The 19,579-nt window shown below is 39.7% G+C and overlaps 1 protein-coding gene across 1 annotated transcript in view; it reads left to right on the forward strand.

The window, feature by feature from the left end:
- Positions 1-19,579, forward strand: part of CDK15 (cyclin dependent kinase 15) — a 112,931-nt gene that overhangs the window by 6,456 nt on the left and 86,896 nt on the right. The window contains 6 exon segments of the mRNA XM_079924320.1: positions 581-691; positions 5,342-5,554; positions 17,453-17,810; positions 18,530-18,586; positions 18,590-18,679; positions 18,884-18,978. Coding sequence (XP_079780446.1) covers positions 17,688-17,810; positions 18,530-18,586; positions 18,590-18,679; positions 18,884-18,978 — 365 coding nt within the window. The 5' untranslated portion in view covers positions 581-691; positions 5,342-5,554; positions 17,453-17,687.

The following is a 19,579-nucleotide window of genomic DNA, read 5'->3' on the forward strand; positions in this document are numbered from 1 at the left end:
ATTGAAATAGACTTAAGTGCTCGCCTCTTCTGCCAGCTACCCTGACTGACATAGGATCTTGTTCCTATTCTGATTGATTGCCCCCTGGGAGGAATTGAGTCATGATTCTCCCACTTTCCTATCTTTAAAAGTGATGAAATAAAATTCATATTTAATGGCAAGATGAGGAAAATTAAAACATAAAATTTTTCTTTGCCCATTTGGGCCTCCTCACTTCCCTTTAGTTTGTATTTTGCATCTATATTAAGCAGACCTCCTTAGGAGATACCATTGCTTCTTATTCTCATCAAGGGTCATGACTCCTTAGGAGATAACCTTCCTTCTAAATCTTGTAAGGGGCCATGACAATCCATGACCCACTACTCACTTTGTACATGTAGATCTGTATTGTGTAAACTGTCAACAATATGTCATTTGACATATGTCATTTGACATATAATATAACCCTTTGCCTCAAAAACTTGTATAACTGTACTTTGCTCTCTAATGGGTGGAACAGTCCTCAGAGCTTTCTGGAAGACTGTCTCCCTGGTTATAATCCTCAGATTGGCTTGAATAAAATTTTCTATTTCTTTCTTAGATTGGCTGTTAACTAATGTTCCTGTTGGCGAAAGTCCTACAAGAATCCTTCTGGGCTCAAAGGGCAAAAGGATTGAAGGTGGTGGTTTACCTGCCCTGAGGCAATCCATGGGTGAGTGTGTGAATGTGTGTGAGGGGTGGTTAGTGGTAATGCACCCTCTGAAGGTAATGATAGTTGGACTAATTTTAATAATATTGCAATATAATATATTTTATAATGTACAGTTTGCAAAATGCTTCATTATATGTGCTTTATCCTCAAAACAACCCCATGATAGGTAATTATTCCTAAAATACAGATGAAGAAACTGAGGCCCACTGACTTGTCCAAGTTAAACTAACTACTATTAAGTGGCAGAGGGATTCAAACCCAGGTCTCCAAATCTGGATCTCCAAACTCCAAGTTCTCTGTTTTGTCCCCTACTTCAACTCCAACTGGATCAATGTGTTGAATATAGAGTTCAGGACTAAGATTAAAAAGTAGGGTTCCAAAAGAGGATGATAGAGGATGACAGAAAAGAAGTAACAGAGTCAGTGAAGGCCAGTATTAGAAACTGAGAATAAGACTCATGGGAGGGCAGGGTTCAGGGATATGCCTCAGAGTAGGATCAGAATGAACAATAAGTGAATGCTGATTTTAGGCTCCCATCCTCTACATGAATGAATGTGAATGTGTGTAGGGGTGCATTCATACACATATGTACATGCTGTTATTTAATTTTTTTTTTTTTTTTTTGCGGTACACGGGCCTCTCACTGTTTGTGGCCTCTCCCATTGAGGAGCACAGGCTCCGGACGTGCAGGCTCAGTGGCCATGGCTCACGGGCCCAGCTGCTCCACGGCATGTGGGATCTTCCCAGACCGGGGCACGAACCCGTGTCCCCTGCATTGGCAGGCGGACTCTCAACCACTGCGCCGCCAGGGAAGCCCTGTTATTTAATTTAACAGCCATTTAATAGGAATCTGAAAGGAGTATAAGATATAGTTCATACCCTCAAAGAATGTTTTTCTCAACTTGTTAGGAAAACATTAAAAGTAGTTACTAGAGTGTTCAGACAGTCAGTGATCCAGGAGCTCATCCTTGGAAGAGATGGGGGTGTGGAGTGGGGAGAATCAAAGAAGCAAGGAAAGGTTTTGAGCAGAGATAGAACCTCAGCCAGGACTTGAAGGATGGATAGGTACAGGGGAGGGAAGAAGGTGTCAGTGGAGAGACACATGAAGGTTGAGTCAGAACAGCAGGGAAGGTCTGTTGGACAGTGAAGCTACTGGTGTGACTACAGTGACGAGTAGGGGGATGAGTGGGGAATAGTGGAGGGTGAGGCAGGATAGAGTCAGGTTGTCTGAAGCCAAGCTGAGGAATTTAGACTTGATTTCATAGGTAACTAAGGGTCTGTGAGGATGTATCAGAAATGATCAAAGAGGAATTTTAAAAGTATACCACAGAAACTTCTTCTGGGCTTTCAAAGTAGTTGTAGTCTGTGTTTTTTATTCTACTTAACCATTAAAACAGAGGCTGTGTGTGTGTGTGTGTGTTACATTTTTTATTCTTACTGAATTAGATTACATTTCTCTCCCAAGTTAAATAGGTAGTTTAAAACAACTTACACCTTCGTTTTTAAAAACGGATGCGGAGATTCTAAGTGGCTGAGATTTTAGAAAAGGGGCACCCAAATCTCATTGACATCTGGGAGCATTTTACTCTGTGGCTGAACTTCATGTAAGAAGATAATGACCAAGATGAGGAGCAAAGACCTGCTGACGACATATTGTAATTTGGGGGAATGGTTTAAAAAGAAATGCTTTTACTCACCTCATACCAAAAATAGTGAATTAGGGCTTCCCTGGTGGCGCAGTGGTTGAGAGTCCGCCTGCCGATGCAGGGGACACGGGTTCGTGCCCCGGTCCGGGAAGATCCCACATGCCGTGGAGCGGCTGGGCCCGTGAGCCATGGCTGCTGAGCCTGCACGTCCGGAGCCTGTGCTCCGCAACGGGAGAGGCCACAACAGTGAGAGGCCCGCGTACCGCAAAAAAAAATAGTGGATTAAATGACTAACCACCAGATGTAGGTAAGCAGGTGCTAACTTGTTATTTTTAAAATGGAAGCACATAGCTGTATGAGATATGTTGAGACATATATTAATAAATCCTATATTATGACATAGAAGTAACCATTAGAGCAAGCATATATTAATTAAAAAGTAAATATCTATATTTAAATGAAATAAAACCTTGCCTGAATTTCCTTTAAAAAAAATCTTCCGGATTTGAGTTATTGTTATGTAATATGTGCCTAATAATGTCACACTTCTCTCTCTTATTCTTTCCTTACCTTAGTTTTTTGACGAAACCCATTCTACTGGCATAGCTTAGCTTTCTGATCTCAAGCTGGGCATTACAAGTCACTGTTTTTCCTAAAGGTAAAGAGCAGTAGTTTGGGCTAAAGGGCCTCCTTCCTTAGTGTGTATTACACATATAACATGTAAATTGTTATAAATATTTAAAGAAAGCATTTAGCCCCCAGCCTACAAAAGATAGCATCTCAAATATGTATTTGCAGATGAGTTTTTTTTTGTTTTGTTTTGGGTTTTTTTTTTTTTGCGGTATGCGGGCCTCTCACTGCTGTGGCCTCTCCCGTTGCAGAGCACAGGCTCTGGACACGCAGGCTCAGCGGCCATGGCTCACAGGCCCAGCCGCTCCATGGCATATGGGATCTTCCCAGACTGGGGTACGAACCTGTGTCCCCTGCATCGGCAGGCGGACTCTCAACCACTGCGCCACCAGGGAAGCCCCAGATGAGTTTTTTGAAACTTAGAACATGCTTTTCCATAGTAACAGTGAGGTAAATAATGGATTAGTTCCTGGACTAATCTACAAGTGTTATTTGATTTATGATGTCATTCAAATAATGTGCATTTACAATTAAAAATATAACTGAGGTGGGACTTCCCTTGTGGCACAGTGGTTAAGAGTCCACCTGCCAATGCAGAGGACACAGGTTCGAGCCCTGGTCCAGGAGGATCCCACATGCCACGGCGCAACTAAGCCCGTGCGTCACAACTACTGAGCCTGCACTTTAGAGCCACGTGCCACAGCTACTGAAGCCCATGCACCACAACTACTGGAGCCCGCGCACCTAGAGCCTGTGCTCCACAACAAGAGAAGCCACCACAATGAGAAGCCTGCTCGCTGCAACTGGAGAAAGCCCACACGCAGCAACGAGGATCCAACGCAGCCAAAGATAAATAAATAAATAAATTAATTAATTAAAACAAAAAAACATATATATGTATATATATAACTGAGGGACTTCCCTGGTGGTCCAGTGGTTAGAACTCTGTGCTTCCAATGCAGGGGGTGTGGATTGGATCCCTGGTGGAGAACTAAGGTCCCACATGCCATGCTATGGGGCCTATGTACATATATATATAAATATACCTGAAATCAATACTTCTGCAATATTTTACAATTTAAAAAACAAGAAGGAAAACCCCTTGGTATTGAATGAATAATTTTTCATGAATGCTGGTAGTTAAAGAAAGGCAGGTTTTAAGGGTCAAGGAGAAAAGTTGGATGAAAGTTTTGGATTTCCAGAGTGGGAAGCAGCGCCCCATACTGGAACACGAGCCACAGGAAAAACCTGCGCCCTTATACCTATCTAGATCTAAATATCAATCAGAAAAAGTTAATAGAAACCCTATAATTTGGAAAAACATAGATAGATAGATAATAGATAGATAGATAGATAGGAAAAAAATCCCACATTGCCAATCTGCTTACACACCCCTGTCAATCAGCCCTCATAAACTGTCACAGCCAGTTGGGGGGTGGGAGGAAGGGCAGGGGTCAGCAGCCACGCTGTAGGGGCCAGGGGTTGATTGGAAATGACTGCTCTGTGTGTGCAGAGATGAGAGGTCGTAAATAAACAAGCAACAGCTTGTCTTTGTTTAAAATGTTAATACTGTATTCTGTTCATCATGGATTTTTTGCATTAATTTTTATTTTAATTAAAAAAAATTTATATTTAAAAATATTGCATCAAAAAATATTGCATCAAGATTATTTATCATTTTAATTTGTTTTGATTACTGAGGGTTTGTTTGTTCATTTTTGGTGCCCCCCTTCTTCCCCACTTATGCCTCATCCCAATCGGGCACTGGCTGGTGGGAAGCAATGAGAAAGGAAACTGCACAAGGGTCTCCCCAGGTTAAGCTTTTCTTCCTTTTTTTCTTTTTCTCTCTGTGTCTCCCTCTCCCAACATTTTTTCATTCTTCCCTCTCTCCCTCTCCCCACCCCCACCTTTCCCTCCCTACCTTTCTTTTTTGTTGTTGTTGTTTTTGTTTTTGTTTTTTTGCGGTACGCGGGTCTTTCACTGTTGTGGCCTCTCCCGTTGCGGAGCACAGGCTCCGGACGCACAGGCTCAGCGGCCATGGCTCAGGGGCCCAGCCGCTCCGCGGCATGTGGGATCTTCCCGGACCGGGGCACAAACCCATGTCCCCTGCATCGACAAGCGGACTCTCAGCCACTGCGCCACCAGGGAAGCCCCCTACCTTTCTTTTTAATTTTTTTTAATACCTTTCTTACTCTGGGTCTCCAGCCCATCAGCTTTCCCCTAGCTGTTACTGAAGGCTCTGCCCTGGCCCGGAGCTAACTGGCTTCTGGGGGACTGGGAGCTGGGGAGGGCTCAGTATTTCTGAGAGGAAGAGGCCTAATCGATTTGCACAGGTTTAAAAACACTTAATTTTTAAAAATCCTCTACATTTCAGAGCCTTGGAGCCAAGTTTGGTTTGCCCAGCCCTAGTAACTGCTAGCCTTTTGTATATGATAAAGACAATTGGAAGATTAAGAAAAACTTATGAAGTAACTGGGTGAGGGGAAGGAAAAAAAAAGATTTTTTAAAACGGATACGTGTAAACTGGAGAAAGATCGCCTGAAGTGGAATCACCGTGGCTGAGTGGCAACGTCCAAAGAAAATTGAGGTGAGTGTGTGGTGGAGGAGGTTGGGGCATTCTCTTGAGGAAAAAAAGACGTTTGGAGGGAGGAAAAGTCGAGTTGGCCAGTTCTCCACCCTGGCCACCTAGTGGTGCTGTCGGTACAAGGCTGGCTGCTTTCCGGAATGAAAGACTAGGTGGGGATCCGGCATCCTGGAACAGAGATGGGGAGAGGGACTCTCAGAGTGGGCCACACAGTTTGTGGGTATAAGAAATTTACAAGTCAGGTTTTTGTAAGTTGTGTTTATTTGTATTTACAGACCCACAATATACACATATTTTAAAGTCATAGTAAATTGCAGGAGACGGTTTCAAACAGTTCTAAAGCTACTATAATACTTTTAGTACTCTGGAGAGTGCTACGCTTCAGCATGAAAAAGGATGGGTTTTCGGGCTAGACCATTTTACTCTGACAGAGCAAGAAACCTTAGGACAATGTTAAAGAAGATTATGGGAGCATTTTAATCCATTTCACAGAAATTAACAATGGCACGTTGTACAGCGGTAGCATTATTTTTAGTCACCGGCCTGAGCACTTCTTTAGTGGACTAATTGTTCTCATTGTAAACTGACTGTGAGGGGCTACTGGGAAGAGATGCAGATTGTGCTGAAGACCACAGGAGGAAGACACTCACTTCAGCTTCTGCTTTCAGGGATGCATGTTTCCTGTCAGAGAGGAAGTTCTTTCACATGGCTTAGAGTACCATTCTGGGTACCAAGAAACAAAATTCCTGTCCATGTACAAGAGAACACTGTGCTGAGTTAATGGACCCACTGTATGTCAGGGAAAAGGGTGCTCATAGCACCTGGGTGCTCATTGTGTGGAGACATGGTTAAAAGCACAGATCCTAGAATCAATACCAGTGGGTTTAAATTCTAATTGTGACACTTTATACTCTAAAAAATGTGGGGCAATCCTCAGTTTTCTCATCTAAAATTGGGGGAATAAATATCTATGTCACAGAATTAAATGAGATAATATATATGAAGTGCTTGGTTAGAACAGATCAAAAGATGGTAGCCGTATTAGGTGGCAATGCCTAATGAAAGAACAGAGGACCAGGAACAGGCATGGTAAGTCTTTGGTATGACATTATCTCCCAACTCTTAATTTATATCAAGAAGGAAAATGGTCAAGTAGGTTTAAAGTACAGACATCAGAGCTTTTCTGCTTTGGTTTAAATCCTGGTTCCACCACTTTTTTCATGTGTGGCCTTGGGCAAATTGTTTAATGCTTCTGACTACAGAACTGTTATGAGTAAATACAGGTAAACCATGTGTTTGCCTTAGTATTATTGTCATTTGTTTTCTACCTTTAGCCAGAAGACTTGGACTAAATGTGTGACTAGTTGCCTCACCATGGAACCTGTTTACGCTATAAATACAAATTTATTCTTTATAAAGAGAACGTGAAATCACTCTTTTTGAAAATCATATTATTATTTCATAATATATTAAAAATCAAAAATAAAGGATAAAATTGGTGTCCCCCATTTTATTGGGCACCAAATCATCACTTCAAGTCATTTCTGGAATTTTCCCTTAATACATTCAGACTCAAGAAATTAAAACAAACAAACAATCATACAAATGCAAATAACAACAGAGAAAACATCTAGTCTGTAGAAGCATAATTTTATTTTTTGCTTATACGGGAAATAGTGTCTTTCCATTTTCCCTGCGTCTACAGATATGCCAAGGATTCCTACAGTTTTAGACAAAGAGTCCTCTTTAGGTATAGCGTTCAGTGTAATTTTATACTTTCATAGGCTAAGCCATTCTGTCACAGGAACACCTTGCAATTAGATTTCTTAACCTGCTTGTGAAATGTCTCTTTTAACCTGTCATTGCTTTCCAGTGGTTTTAAGATATGGACCTATACATATGGAATCACTCAGCATTCCTCAGCGTTCTATCTGTAGTTCACAGTTTTGATTCACAGCACATAAGGCCAGGATGCGAGGAGTCTAGTATCAGAGTCGGGGCACAGAATTTAAGTCTAGAAAATTGTGACTGGGGCATTTGGCATTTCCGAGCAGAAATTCCCAGGACTCCAAAATTGTCTTAAATCAATGAGAACTTGTGAAATTTGGAAGTATGACCATCTTGCTCCACATACTTCCTAATTAACTCATCAGTTTTGAATTTTACTCTTTCTTGAAGGCAATAGAAATAAAATATAACACTAGGATTTACACCATCAGCTTCATTGTGAAAACTGAGTACAAGTAAACAAATAGCACACTAATAGGCAATAATAGTATGATGTAAATAAAGACCACAGATGCATGTAAAGGTGCAAAGGAGACCAGATGCCATGTGCTTGCAGTTCTGCTTACTGTCAGCAGACAGCACTCTGAGCATGTGGAAGTGTCAAGTTAAAGAACTCCAGGAAGAAGGAAGGCATGGGATTTCAGAATCGTACTCTAGCTTGTATTGGGCCGAAGATGATGTCACATGCCTGGTGATTAACAAACTTGAGTCACTTACCTATTACTGATTTATCCTAAATATAATAACTAATTTAAATGTAAGCCTAATAATGAATAAAGAATGAGGCCAAACAGACAGATTTTATGCTCTTTATGCAGATACAATTATCAGTGTGTCCTCATTAAATAAAATCTGGGGAGTTTAGTAGTCTTTGAGCAGCTTTATTATCTTCTACTATTTGCTAGTTTAGTAATCTTGGGAAAGTTACTTAAACTCTCTAAGATTCAGTTCCCTCGTGATTAAGTGGGAATAATGATGGTACCTTCTCATTGTCATGGAGTTGGGAGGATCAGCATGGAGTCTGGCACAGAGCAGGCACTGACATGGTAGCTGTTGCTGTTACTATTACTACTTGACTTTTATCTAAAGCCTCCCCTGCCCTGCCTTGTTGGAAATAGGCAGGGATATAAGGAAATAAATAAATAATCAGAATACATGGATTTCATGTGAATGTATTTTCAAAACTATTATTCTTATTCTACTTTCTTGTTTAGAAAATTCTTAAACAAAAATGAACCTCCATATAGCCATCACTCAGCTTAATCAATTATCAACATTTTTATCAATTTTGGTTTTTTTGTCTCCAGCATTATTTTTCTGGAATATTTTAAAGCAAGGAAATTAAATCATTCCACCTGCAAATACTTTAGCATTCATCTTTTTTTTTTTAAGGTAGATTTTCTTTTTTTTTTAATTCATTCACTTATTTATTTATTTATTTTTGCTGCATTGGGTCTTTGTTGCTGCGCCGAGCAGGGGCTACTCTTCTTTGCGGTGGTTTCTCTTGTTGTGGAGCACGGGCTCTAGGCGCACGGGCTTCAGTAGTTGTGGCTCGTGGGCTCTAGAGCGCAAGCTCAGTAGTTGTGGTGCATGGGCTTAGTTGCTCTGTGGCATGTGGGGTCTTCCGGGGACCAGGGCTCAAACCCATGTCCTCTGCACTGGCAGGCGGATTCTTAACCACTGTGCCACCAGGGAAGCCCCCTAGTATTCATCTTTAACCATAAGATTGTTTTCAAAACATAATCATTGTGCAAAATTGAAAATGAATTCTTAAGGTCATCTAATACAATATTTAAATGTCCATACTTGTCTAAGAAATGTCATTTTACAGTTGTTACCAGGTGTTAGGGAGTGGGGGAAATGGGGAAATGTTGGTCAGAGGGTACAAAGTTTCAGGTATGCAGGATGAATAAATTCTGGAGCTCTAATGTGCAGCAGGGTGACTATAGTTAACAATATTGTATTGTATACTTGAAATTTGCTGAGTAGATCTCACTTGTTGTCACACACAAAGGTTAACTGTGAAGGGACTGATATGTTAATTAGCTTGCTTGTGGTAGACATTTCACAATGTATACATATATCAAAACATCACCATGTACATCTTAATTACATGCAAATTTTTTGGTCAATTATACCTCAGTAAAGCTGGGGGGAAAAAAAAAAACATTGTTTACAGTTAGTTTATTCAAATCAGGATCCAGACAAGGTCTACATATTGCATTTGTTTGTCATGTCTCCTGACTGTTTCTTTTTTTTTTTTGCCATCAATATTTTAAGAGAAATCAGGTTATTTGTCCTTTCTGATTTAGCTGTTTGCTTCCTTGTGGTATTATTTAATTTTTCTGTCCTCTGTATTTCTCGTAATTTGGTTTTAGATGTAGATATTTAATTAGATTCGGGTTAAACTTTTTTCCTTAGTCAAAAATACTTCTCAGGTGTAAGTCAGACAGGGAAAGAGAAATATCACATGATATCCCTTATATGTGGAATCTAAAAAGAAATGATACGAATGAACCTATTTACAAAACAGAAACAGACTTGCAGACTTAGAGAACAAACTTATGGTTACCGGGCGGAAGGATCGGGGGAAAGGATAGTCAGGGAGCTTGGGGTCGACATGTACACACTGCTATATTTAAAATGGATAACCAACAAGGACCTACTGTATAGCACAGGGAACTCTGCTCAATGTCGTGTGGCAGCCTGGATGGAAGGGGAATTTGGGGGAGAATGGATACATGTGTATGTATGGTAGAGTCCCTTTGCTGTGCACGTGAAACTATCACAACATTGTTAACCAGCTATACTCCAATATAAATTAAAAAGTTAAAAAAAAATACTTCACAGGTAATGCTGTGCAATTTTTGTTGTATCACATCAGGAGGCATATACTGTCTGGATGTCCCAAATTTAGTGAGGCTAAAATTGATCATAGGACTTAGATGGTGTCAACCTGACCCTTCATTGCAGAATTCCTTATCAATCTTTCACCTAATCATTTTAGCATCCATTGATGATTGTTGCTTAGAACTATTATTGCATTAGGGATTGCATAATAGTGAATTTTCTACTTCTGTCATTTCTTCTGCACTTATTAGCTGGAATTCTTCCATGAAGAAGAATTTCCCCCTCATTAACTACTTGATAACCCTGGGAAAATAATTTGTATAGAAAAGACAAAATAAATACTTGATTTTTCCCTTTTATTTATCAATATTCTGAGTAATGAATTGCTGCACTAGAAACCTCCAAGTGGTCATTTTTATTTAGAGTCACTATGAAGTTATGGATTTTATGTATTTGGTGTGTTTCAATCCATTGCAGTCATTATTCTTTTTGGTGTTCAAATTGTCCCATGTTAAGGCAAATGGGAGTCCTTTCAAGTTGGTTCCCGTGTCCTTTTTTTTTTTTTTTTTTTTTTGCGGTACGCCGGCCTCTCACTGTTGTGGCCTCTCCCGTTGTGGAGCACAGGCTCCGGACGCGCAGGCCCAGCGGCCATGGCTCACGGGCCCAGCCGCTCTGCGGCATGTGGGATCTTCCCGGACCGGGGCACGAACCCCTGTCCCCTGCATCGGCAGGCGGACCCTCAACCACTGCGCCACCAGGGAAGCCCCTGTGTACTTTTTGACGTGACTCCACTGATTTAAGATGAGCCTTGGACAAATTCTTGATAACTTTCTAGATTTCATCCTCCACACATTCAGCCACCACTTCTCCATGGATCCTTGATTCTTTTTAATGGAAAATGGTATTTAGAGATCACAGATTGAGCACCAGGACTGCTCATTTCTGTTGAGTTGTCATTGTTTCTAATATATCTTTTTGGTTGACAGAGTTTGTTTCTTTTTTTTTTTAGGGAAAATATCATAATCAAAATCAAAATATGTATACCAATATTTCCAAATCAAATTTAAGATCATATAATTTTTTTTAGATCATATAATTTTTACTTGATTTCTTCAATCTGATATTTATGTTTATTTTCTCTTAAGCTGAAAAGTTTGGTTTCTAATGACATTAGCATAATTACTTACTTGTCTAATCCTAAAATACACCAATAACAGTTTCAAAATAGTAGTAGTAATATTGCTACTATTAGTAAAACTAATGACTACATTTTATTTTCCCACATTTCTTTGCCACAAAATGTAACACACAAAAGCATTTTGCTTTTTTCGCTTAACAATATATTTTGGGGCTTCTCTGGTGGTGCAGTGGTTAAGAATCCGCCTGCCAATGCAGGAGACAGGGGTTCGAGCAACTGGGCCCATGCACCACAACTACTGAGCCTGTGCTCTAGAGCCCGCGAGCCACAACTACTGAAGCCCGTGTGCCTAGGGCCCGTGCTCCGCAACAAGAGACGCCACCACAATGAGAGGCCTGCACACCGCAATGAAGAGCCCCTGCTTTCTGCAACTAGAGAAAGCCCACGTGCAACAACAAAGACACAGCGCAGCCAAAAATTATTTAATTAATTTTAAAAAAGAGAAAAGAATCAAAATAAAATAAAATAAAAATTTTAAAAAACCAAAAAAATATATTTTGATGACCACTGCATGTCATTATATAGTTTTTTTTTTCAACTTTTTATACTGCTTTGGACTTTTTAAAAATTTTTTATTGGAGTATAGTTGCTTTACAATGTTGTGTTAGTTTCTTCTCTACAAAGAAGGGAATCAGCTATATGTATACATATATCCCCTCCCTCTTGGACCTCCCTCCCACCCTCCCTCAAGCCTCCCTCCCCAAGCCCACCTATCTCGGTCATCACAGAGCACCGAGCGGAGCTCCCTGTGCTATACAGCATGTTCCCACTAGCTATCCAGTTTACATATGGTAGTGTATATATGTCAGTCCTAATCTCCCAATTCGTCCCACCCTCCCCTTCCTGCCCCCATGTCCACACATCCATTCTCTATGTCTGTGTCTCTATTCCTGTCCTGCAAATAGGTTCACCTGTACCATTTTTCTAGATTCCACGTATCTGTGTTAATATACGATATTTGTTTTTCTCTTTCTGACTTATTTCACTCTGTATGACAGACTCTATGTCCATCCACATCTCTACAAATGACCTAATTTCATTCCTTTTTATGACTGAGTAATATTCCATAGTATATTTACACCACATCTTCTTTATCCATTACTCTATTGACATTTAGTTTGCTTCCATGTCCTGGCTATTGTAGATAGAGCTGCAATGAACATTGGAGTACATGACTCTTTTTGAATTATGGTTTTCTCAGGGTATATGCCCAATAGTGGAATTCCTGGGTCATATGATAGTACTATTTTTAGTTTTCAAAGGAACCTCCATACTGTTCTCCATAGTGGCTGTATCAATTTACATTCCCACCAACAGAGCAAGAGGTTTCCCTTTTCTTCACACCCTCTCCAGCATTTTTTGTTTGTAGATTTTTTTTTTTTTTTTTTTTTTTTTGCGGTACGCGGGCCTCTCACTAATGTGGCCTCTCCTGTTGCGGAGCACAGGCTCCGGACGTGCAGGCTCAGCGGCCATGGCTCACGGGTCCAGCCGCTCCGCGGCATGTGGGATCTTCCCGGACCGGAGCACGAACCCGTGTCCCCTGCATCGGCAGGCGGACTCTCAACCACTGCGCCACCAGGGAAGCCCCTGTTTGTAGATTTTTTGATGATGGCCATTCTGACTGGTGTGAGGTAATACCTCATTGGAGTTTTGATTTGCATTTCTCTAATAATTAGTGACATTAAGCATCTTTTCATGTGCCTCTTGGCCATCTGTATGTCTTCTTTGGTGGAATGTCTATTTAGGTCTTCTGCCCATTTTTGGATTGGGTTGTTTGTTTTTTTGACATTGAGCTCCATGAGCTGTTTGTATATTTTGGAGATTAATCCTTTTTCAGTTGCTTCATTTGCAAATATTTTCTCCCATTCTGAGGGTTGCCCTTTCATCTTGTTTATGGTTTCCTTTGCTGTGCAAAAGCTTTTAAGTTTCATTAGGTCCCATTTGTTTGTTTTTATTTTCATTACTCTAGGAAGTGGGTCAAAAAGATCTTGCTGTGATTTGTGTTAGAGTGTTTTTCCTATGTTTTCCTCTAAGAGTTTTATAGTGTCCAGTCATACATTTAGGTCTTTAATCCATTTTGAGTTTATTTTTGTATATGGTGTTAGGGAGTATTCTAATTTCATTCTTTTACATGTAGTTGCCCAATTTTCCCAACACCACTTATTGAAGAGACTGTCTTTTCCCCATTGTATATTCTTGCCTCCATTATCATAGATTAGGTGACCATATGTGCATGGGTTTATCTCTGGGCTTTCTATCCTGTACCATTGATCTATATTTCTGTCTTTGTGCCAGTACCATAGTGTCTTGATTACTGTAGCTTTGTAGTATAATTTGAAGTTGGAGAGCCTGATTCCTCCAGCTCTGTTTTGTTTTTCTCAAGGTCCCTTTTGCTATTTGCGGTCTTTTGTGTTTCCATACAAACTGTAAAATTTTTGTTCTAATTCTGTGAAGAATGCCATTGGTAGTTTGATAGGGATTGCATTGAATCTGTAGATTGCTTTGGGTAGTAGAGTCATTTTGACAATATTGATTCTTCCAATCCAAGACCATGGTATATCTCTCCATCTGTTTGTATCATCTTTGATTCCTATCATCAGTGTCTTATAGTTTTCTGAGTACAGATCTTTTACCTCCTTAGGTAGGTTTATTCCGAGGTATTTTATTCTTTTTCTTGCAATGGTGAATGAGATTGTTTCCTTAATTTCTCTTTCTGATCTTTCAATGTTAATGTCTATGAATGCAAGGGATTTCTGTGCATTAATTTTGTGTCATGCAACTTTACCAAATTCATTGATTAGCTCTAGTAGTTTTCTGGTGGCATCTTTAGGATTTTCTATGTATAGTATCATATCATCTGCAAATAGTGACAGTTTTACTTCTTCTTTTCCAGTTTGTATTCCTTTTATTTCTTTTTCTTCTCTGATTGCCATGGCTAGGACTTCCAAAACTATGTTGATTAAGAGTGGAGAGAGTGGACATCCTTGTCTTGTTCCTGATCTTAGAGGAAATGCTTTCAGTTTTTCACCATTGAGAATGATGTTTTTTGTGGGTTTGTCATATATGGCCTTTATTACGTTGAGGTAGGTTCCCTCTGTGCCCACTTTCTGCAGAGATTTTTTTATCATAAATGGGTGTTGAATTTTGTCAAAAGCTTTTCCTGCATCTATTGAGATAATCATATTGTTTTATTCTTCAATTTGTTACTATGGTGTATCACATTGATCGATTTGTGTATATTGAAGAATCCTTGCATCCCTGGCATAAATCCCACTTGATCATGGTGTATGATCCTTTTAATGTGTTGTTGCATTCTGTTTGCTAGAATTTTGTTGAGGATTTTTGCGTCTATGTTCATCAGTGACATTAGTCTGTAATTTTCTTTTTTTGTAATATCTTTGTCTGTTTTTCACTTAAAAGTATATATTGATGATCACTGCATGTCATTATATAGAGTGGTGGTTTTTTTTACAGCTGCACTCCATTGGATGTAGGTGGATTATTTTTAATGTTTCTGACACAGACTTCACATTATTTTTCATGTTAATATCTGTTGAATGTTTATGATTATCTACATATTCTAGAAAGGTTATAATTAGACCAAAATTCCTAATAATCTGGCTAAATCAAATAAAGACAGAATGCAAGATTAGAAAAAGTGCAAACTCTCAACTAAACTTAGCTGTTTGAATACACACCAATTGAGAAAGGAAAAAAGACTCCAAAATTGTAGGGTGGGAGTATCTAGCCTGAAAATATTAATAACCTATAATTTTACTGCTAATTTAAAAAAAATGGCTACCATTTGTCAACACAGATTCCTTGGAAACAGAACCTCAAGCAAAAGCTTACATGCAGGGCTCCCCTGGTGGCACAGTGGTTAAGAATCCGCCTGCCAGTGCAGGGGACACAGGTTCGAGCCCTGGTCCGGGAAGATCCCACACGCCGCGGACCAACTAAGCCCGTGCGCTACTACTACTGAGCCTGCGCTCTAGAGCCCGTGAGCCACAACTACTGAGCCCGCATGCCTAGAGCCCGTGCTCCACAAGAGAAGCCACCACAGTGAGAAGCCCGCCCACGCAATGAAGAGCAGCCCCCGCTCACCGCAACTAGAGAAAAGCCCACAAAGACCCAACACAGCCAAAAATAAATAAATTTATAAAAATAAAAAAATAAAAAGCTTAAATGCAAACACTTCATTTTGAGGGGGAAGTGTCATAGCAATCCCAGGGAAGCAGAAATCAGAGGGAAAGGGAAGTAAATGAGGGAAGAAAGGAGAGCATAAATGGAGCATGTTTCTGAGCTGGCTTCAGCTCCACAACAAACATCGCTGGTTTCATAGTGGAAGTCCTTCCGTGGGACTTCCTGCATTCCTCGACTGTGTCACCTGGCCCTTGCAGGTAGTTGCTAGAGAAGCCAGAGCTTCTGTTGGTCCATTCAGACTGGTGGCAAGACACAGGGGTCTCTCCTTGTCAGCTTCTGGTGTGAGGGATCTTTGGTCTATGAGTAAGAGTGGCCATGCTTCAAGACAGCATAGTAGGTTTCTCCCATTAAGAAGCCAACCAGGCCCTGAGGCAGGTCCAGCCAACCTGGAGTGGCACATGAACTGGGTCTGATTCACAATTCAAAATGAAATCATCGAAGTCTTCTGTCCTTATTCAGAAATCTTTGGTAACAAAAATTGTTTATCACATAGAGCTAGAAAATATCTTAAGTCATTTCCTTGACTTTAAACAAGACCATAAATTATTTTATTTTTGAAAATTCTGAAGGGTATTTCACAATTTCCCTCAGTAGCCCATTCTAGTATCTAAACATACCGTTTTAAACTTTAAAAAAATCAAACTATTCTGTTTTAGCAACTTGAGACTTAGGTCAATTACCCCTAGGCTAATAAAAATGCTAATCTTTTAAAAATTCTGAAACTTACAATAATTAGAGGGTGATAAAGAATAACTGTCTCAAACCTGGTCTGGGGTATAACTTTTGTATAACAAAATTCACAATCTTTTAGGAAGAAATCAGCATTTCTGATAAAATGTATTATAATCAAATTATGTTCAATTCTAATGGAATTAAACATTTTGAGAAACTAGCTTCTCTCACTCTCTGTTGATTATCCGGCAAAAGTTTAATCGTTTAACAAAATATTTTTTTGTATTAGTGTTAACTAGTCTGTTTGTTGTTGCTGTTGTGTTTACTAAATGTCTCTAATTGGAATGAATCTTTGAATTGACTTGTTTTAGGTCTCTTGTGGCAATTTTGAAATGAAACTTCATACATGCTTATAATTAAATTATCTGAAAAGCTTTTCTTGTAAGGTTCAGATATCAAATATATATAAATATTGTTGTGATAATAGACATGACTTATTTTTTCCTTAATGATTGTGTGTGTGTGTTTATATGTGTCTTATTTTCCATCTCACTCTAATTAGCACATTATAGTGACAATGACCTTAGGAGTCTATGAGAGAGAAAAGTTCTGTTCAAAGACTGCAAACTAGCTTGAAGTATCCTTGACATGTCATGGTATTAATATAGTAAACGTTAATTACATTTATGTGGAAGGAAGGAGGCAGGGAGAGGGGAGGAAAGAGGGAGAGAAGGAGCTATTTCATGCAAACTTCTCTCTCTCCACCATTGTGTAACATTGTTACCTGTTTAGTAATAAGAACAACACAGGTGCTCACTAGATAGTATTTGAATTGGTGAATGAATGAGTACCCATTGGAACTCTTAGTTACACTATTGCTTAAAGGCAAAGAGATGGAGTAGATATCTACCTTTCTTCCTGTTTTAGGGTTCTGTGGTTTCTTTGACTACTAAAAGTTGGCTAGGTTGCAAATTTATTTTGAAGTCTTAAAAATAAAATACTTTCAGATGAAGGGCAGGGGGAAAATACTCCTCAACATATCCACTTTAGCACCAGGAAAGCCTAATAAATATTATCAATAATATGGATAAGCAATGTAAATTCATAAAAACCGTGAATACCAGTAGCACAAACTTGTGACTGGAATAAGAACTTTAATTGTGCCAAATTTTATTCTTTCCCAATATTAGCTGTCCTGGTTTCAGTTGCGCACATATGAATGCAGGCGGCCGCCTTTCTGATGTGTAGTTTCTTGCGATGAAGAAAAACTGCTGAAGTCATGAGGCTGCTCCAAGCAGAGCCCTCATGTGAGTCATATGAAAGCTCCAGCATTGCTGACCTCTGGCAAAAAGGGAGTGAACAAGGAAGGAGAGGCAGAGGGAGAGAGGTTCAAGTGCCGGGTTTTCTCCTTGAACCTAGAAGATTATGGGCCAAGAGCTGTGTGCAAAGACTCTGCAGCCTGGATGCAGCTGCCATTGCTGTTGGGAGGGAGGAGATGCACACAGCCGTCAGAGGAGTGCTCCGGTGATGATGGAGGCTGCGATCAAGGTATTTGTATTCCAGGAGCAGCATCCTCCTCTATCCATAAACCGAGGAGTTCAGAGGCTCCCTTTCTGTAGCAGGGTCTGGTTTTCCTGCACTAGGTCTAAATCAATAAAAAGAAAATTCTATTAAAGTCACAGAGAATTTGTGATTGTTGTTATCAAATTTGGAGATTTTCTTTTAAGCCAAAAGGGAAAAATAATCCTATGCTTTGGGCTGCATGAAACTCACTTGACTTGAAATCGAGAAAGTTATTCTCTTGAAATCTCTGAAGTACTAAATTAGAGAGCTGAACCTCAAAAAGCAAGCTGCAGTAATGGTACCCTACGGATTAAAAATTTCAGTAATTAGTTCATGTTTATTAGCAATGTTATACTAGAAAATTTTTCCCCTAAAAAGAGAAATTAAGGGGACATAAAAAAAAAGTGTATGTTTAACAGAGAAAAATTTGAAACCACCCATCAAAGAAATTTAGGTTAACCTAAGTGTTTAAAGATATATTTTTAGGTGAAGAGAAAATGTTGTGTTTCAGCAGTTGATATCATTATTTTATTTATTTATTTTTTAAGGAACTGATGTTCAGGAAAGGTGCCTTTTGGGCGTGTAGGAAGCTTGGACACCATTTGAAGAGTTAACATCAGGCAAATAAAGAAAAAGTGGTTTATGCTAGCCATTGAGTCTTGACTTTGCATAAATTTTATTCCTGCACTTTCCTTTTTCTCTAGCTAACAGACCTAAAAGAAGCATCATGTTCCATGACTTCATTTCACCCCAGGGGACTTTAGGCTGTCCGTGCCCGGAAGTTCAAGAGTAAAAGGCCACGGAGTAACAGCGATTCTTTTCAGGAAGAGGATCTGAGTCAGGGTTTTCAGTGGGTGAGTGAGCAGCTGATGTTGATCAAGAATTTAATGTGTGCTTGTCTAGAGAGGCTGGACCTTATTTCCAGGGCAATTACTGAGCAGACCTTCCCAAGTACATTCTGCAATGCTGTCTAATTTCTCTGGGGGAAAAAAAAGGCAACACTAAAAAAATGCTCTTTTCTTTCCCCCCTCTCACTCCTCCTCATTCCCCTTATGCAGAGGAAGAGCCTCCCCTTTGGGGCAGCCTCATCTTACTTGAACTTGGAGAAGCTGGGTGAAGGTTCTTACGCTACAGTTTACAAGGGGATTAGCCGGTGAGTGACTCATTAGCTGGGAGAGACTAGAGATGAGGATCTCACCCCCAGGATTTGACATTATGAAGCCAGCTGACACAGGACAGAAGTTCGGGACCTATGCAAGACCCCATAGTCAATAGGGAAAGACATGATTATTGAAGTAGCCTTGAAAGAAAACAAACTTCTCCTGCCCCAATTAAAATCAGCCCACTAATTTATCAGCTTTTCCTTTTTTTGATTCAATTCAAATTAAACTTTCTCAACTACTGACCCAAAGAACAATTACTGCTCTTCACCTGGTAGGAAGTACAGTTGATAAGGTATCTCTACAGATATTTTCATATCCCCCCCATTCAGCCCAAAACACAATGACAGAGGTTTGCAATGGCAGCCTTGGGTTTTCTCCTTCCTTCTTCCACGTGGCCTTTGTAGAAGAAACTGAAGTTGGTTTCTACAAAGTATGACATAGTACGCAAAGAATGATTAATCCTGGGTATTCTACACTTGCAATTCTACACAAAATGGCTGGAGAATAAAAAGATTGTTAATCCAGAAAGCAAGTGCCCATTTTGGCTAATAAAAACTTTGTTAAACGTATTTGGAAGATTCACGAACTCCA

Source organism: Stenella coeruleoalba, assembly GCF_951394435.1.
Source record: "Stenella coeruleoalba genome assembly, chromosome: 6".
Lineage (NCBI taxonomy): Eukaryota > Metazoa > Chordata > Mammalia > Artiodactyla > Delphinidae > Stenella > Stenella coeruleoalba.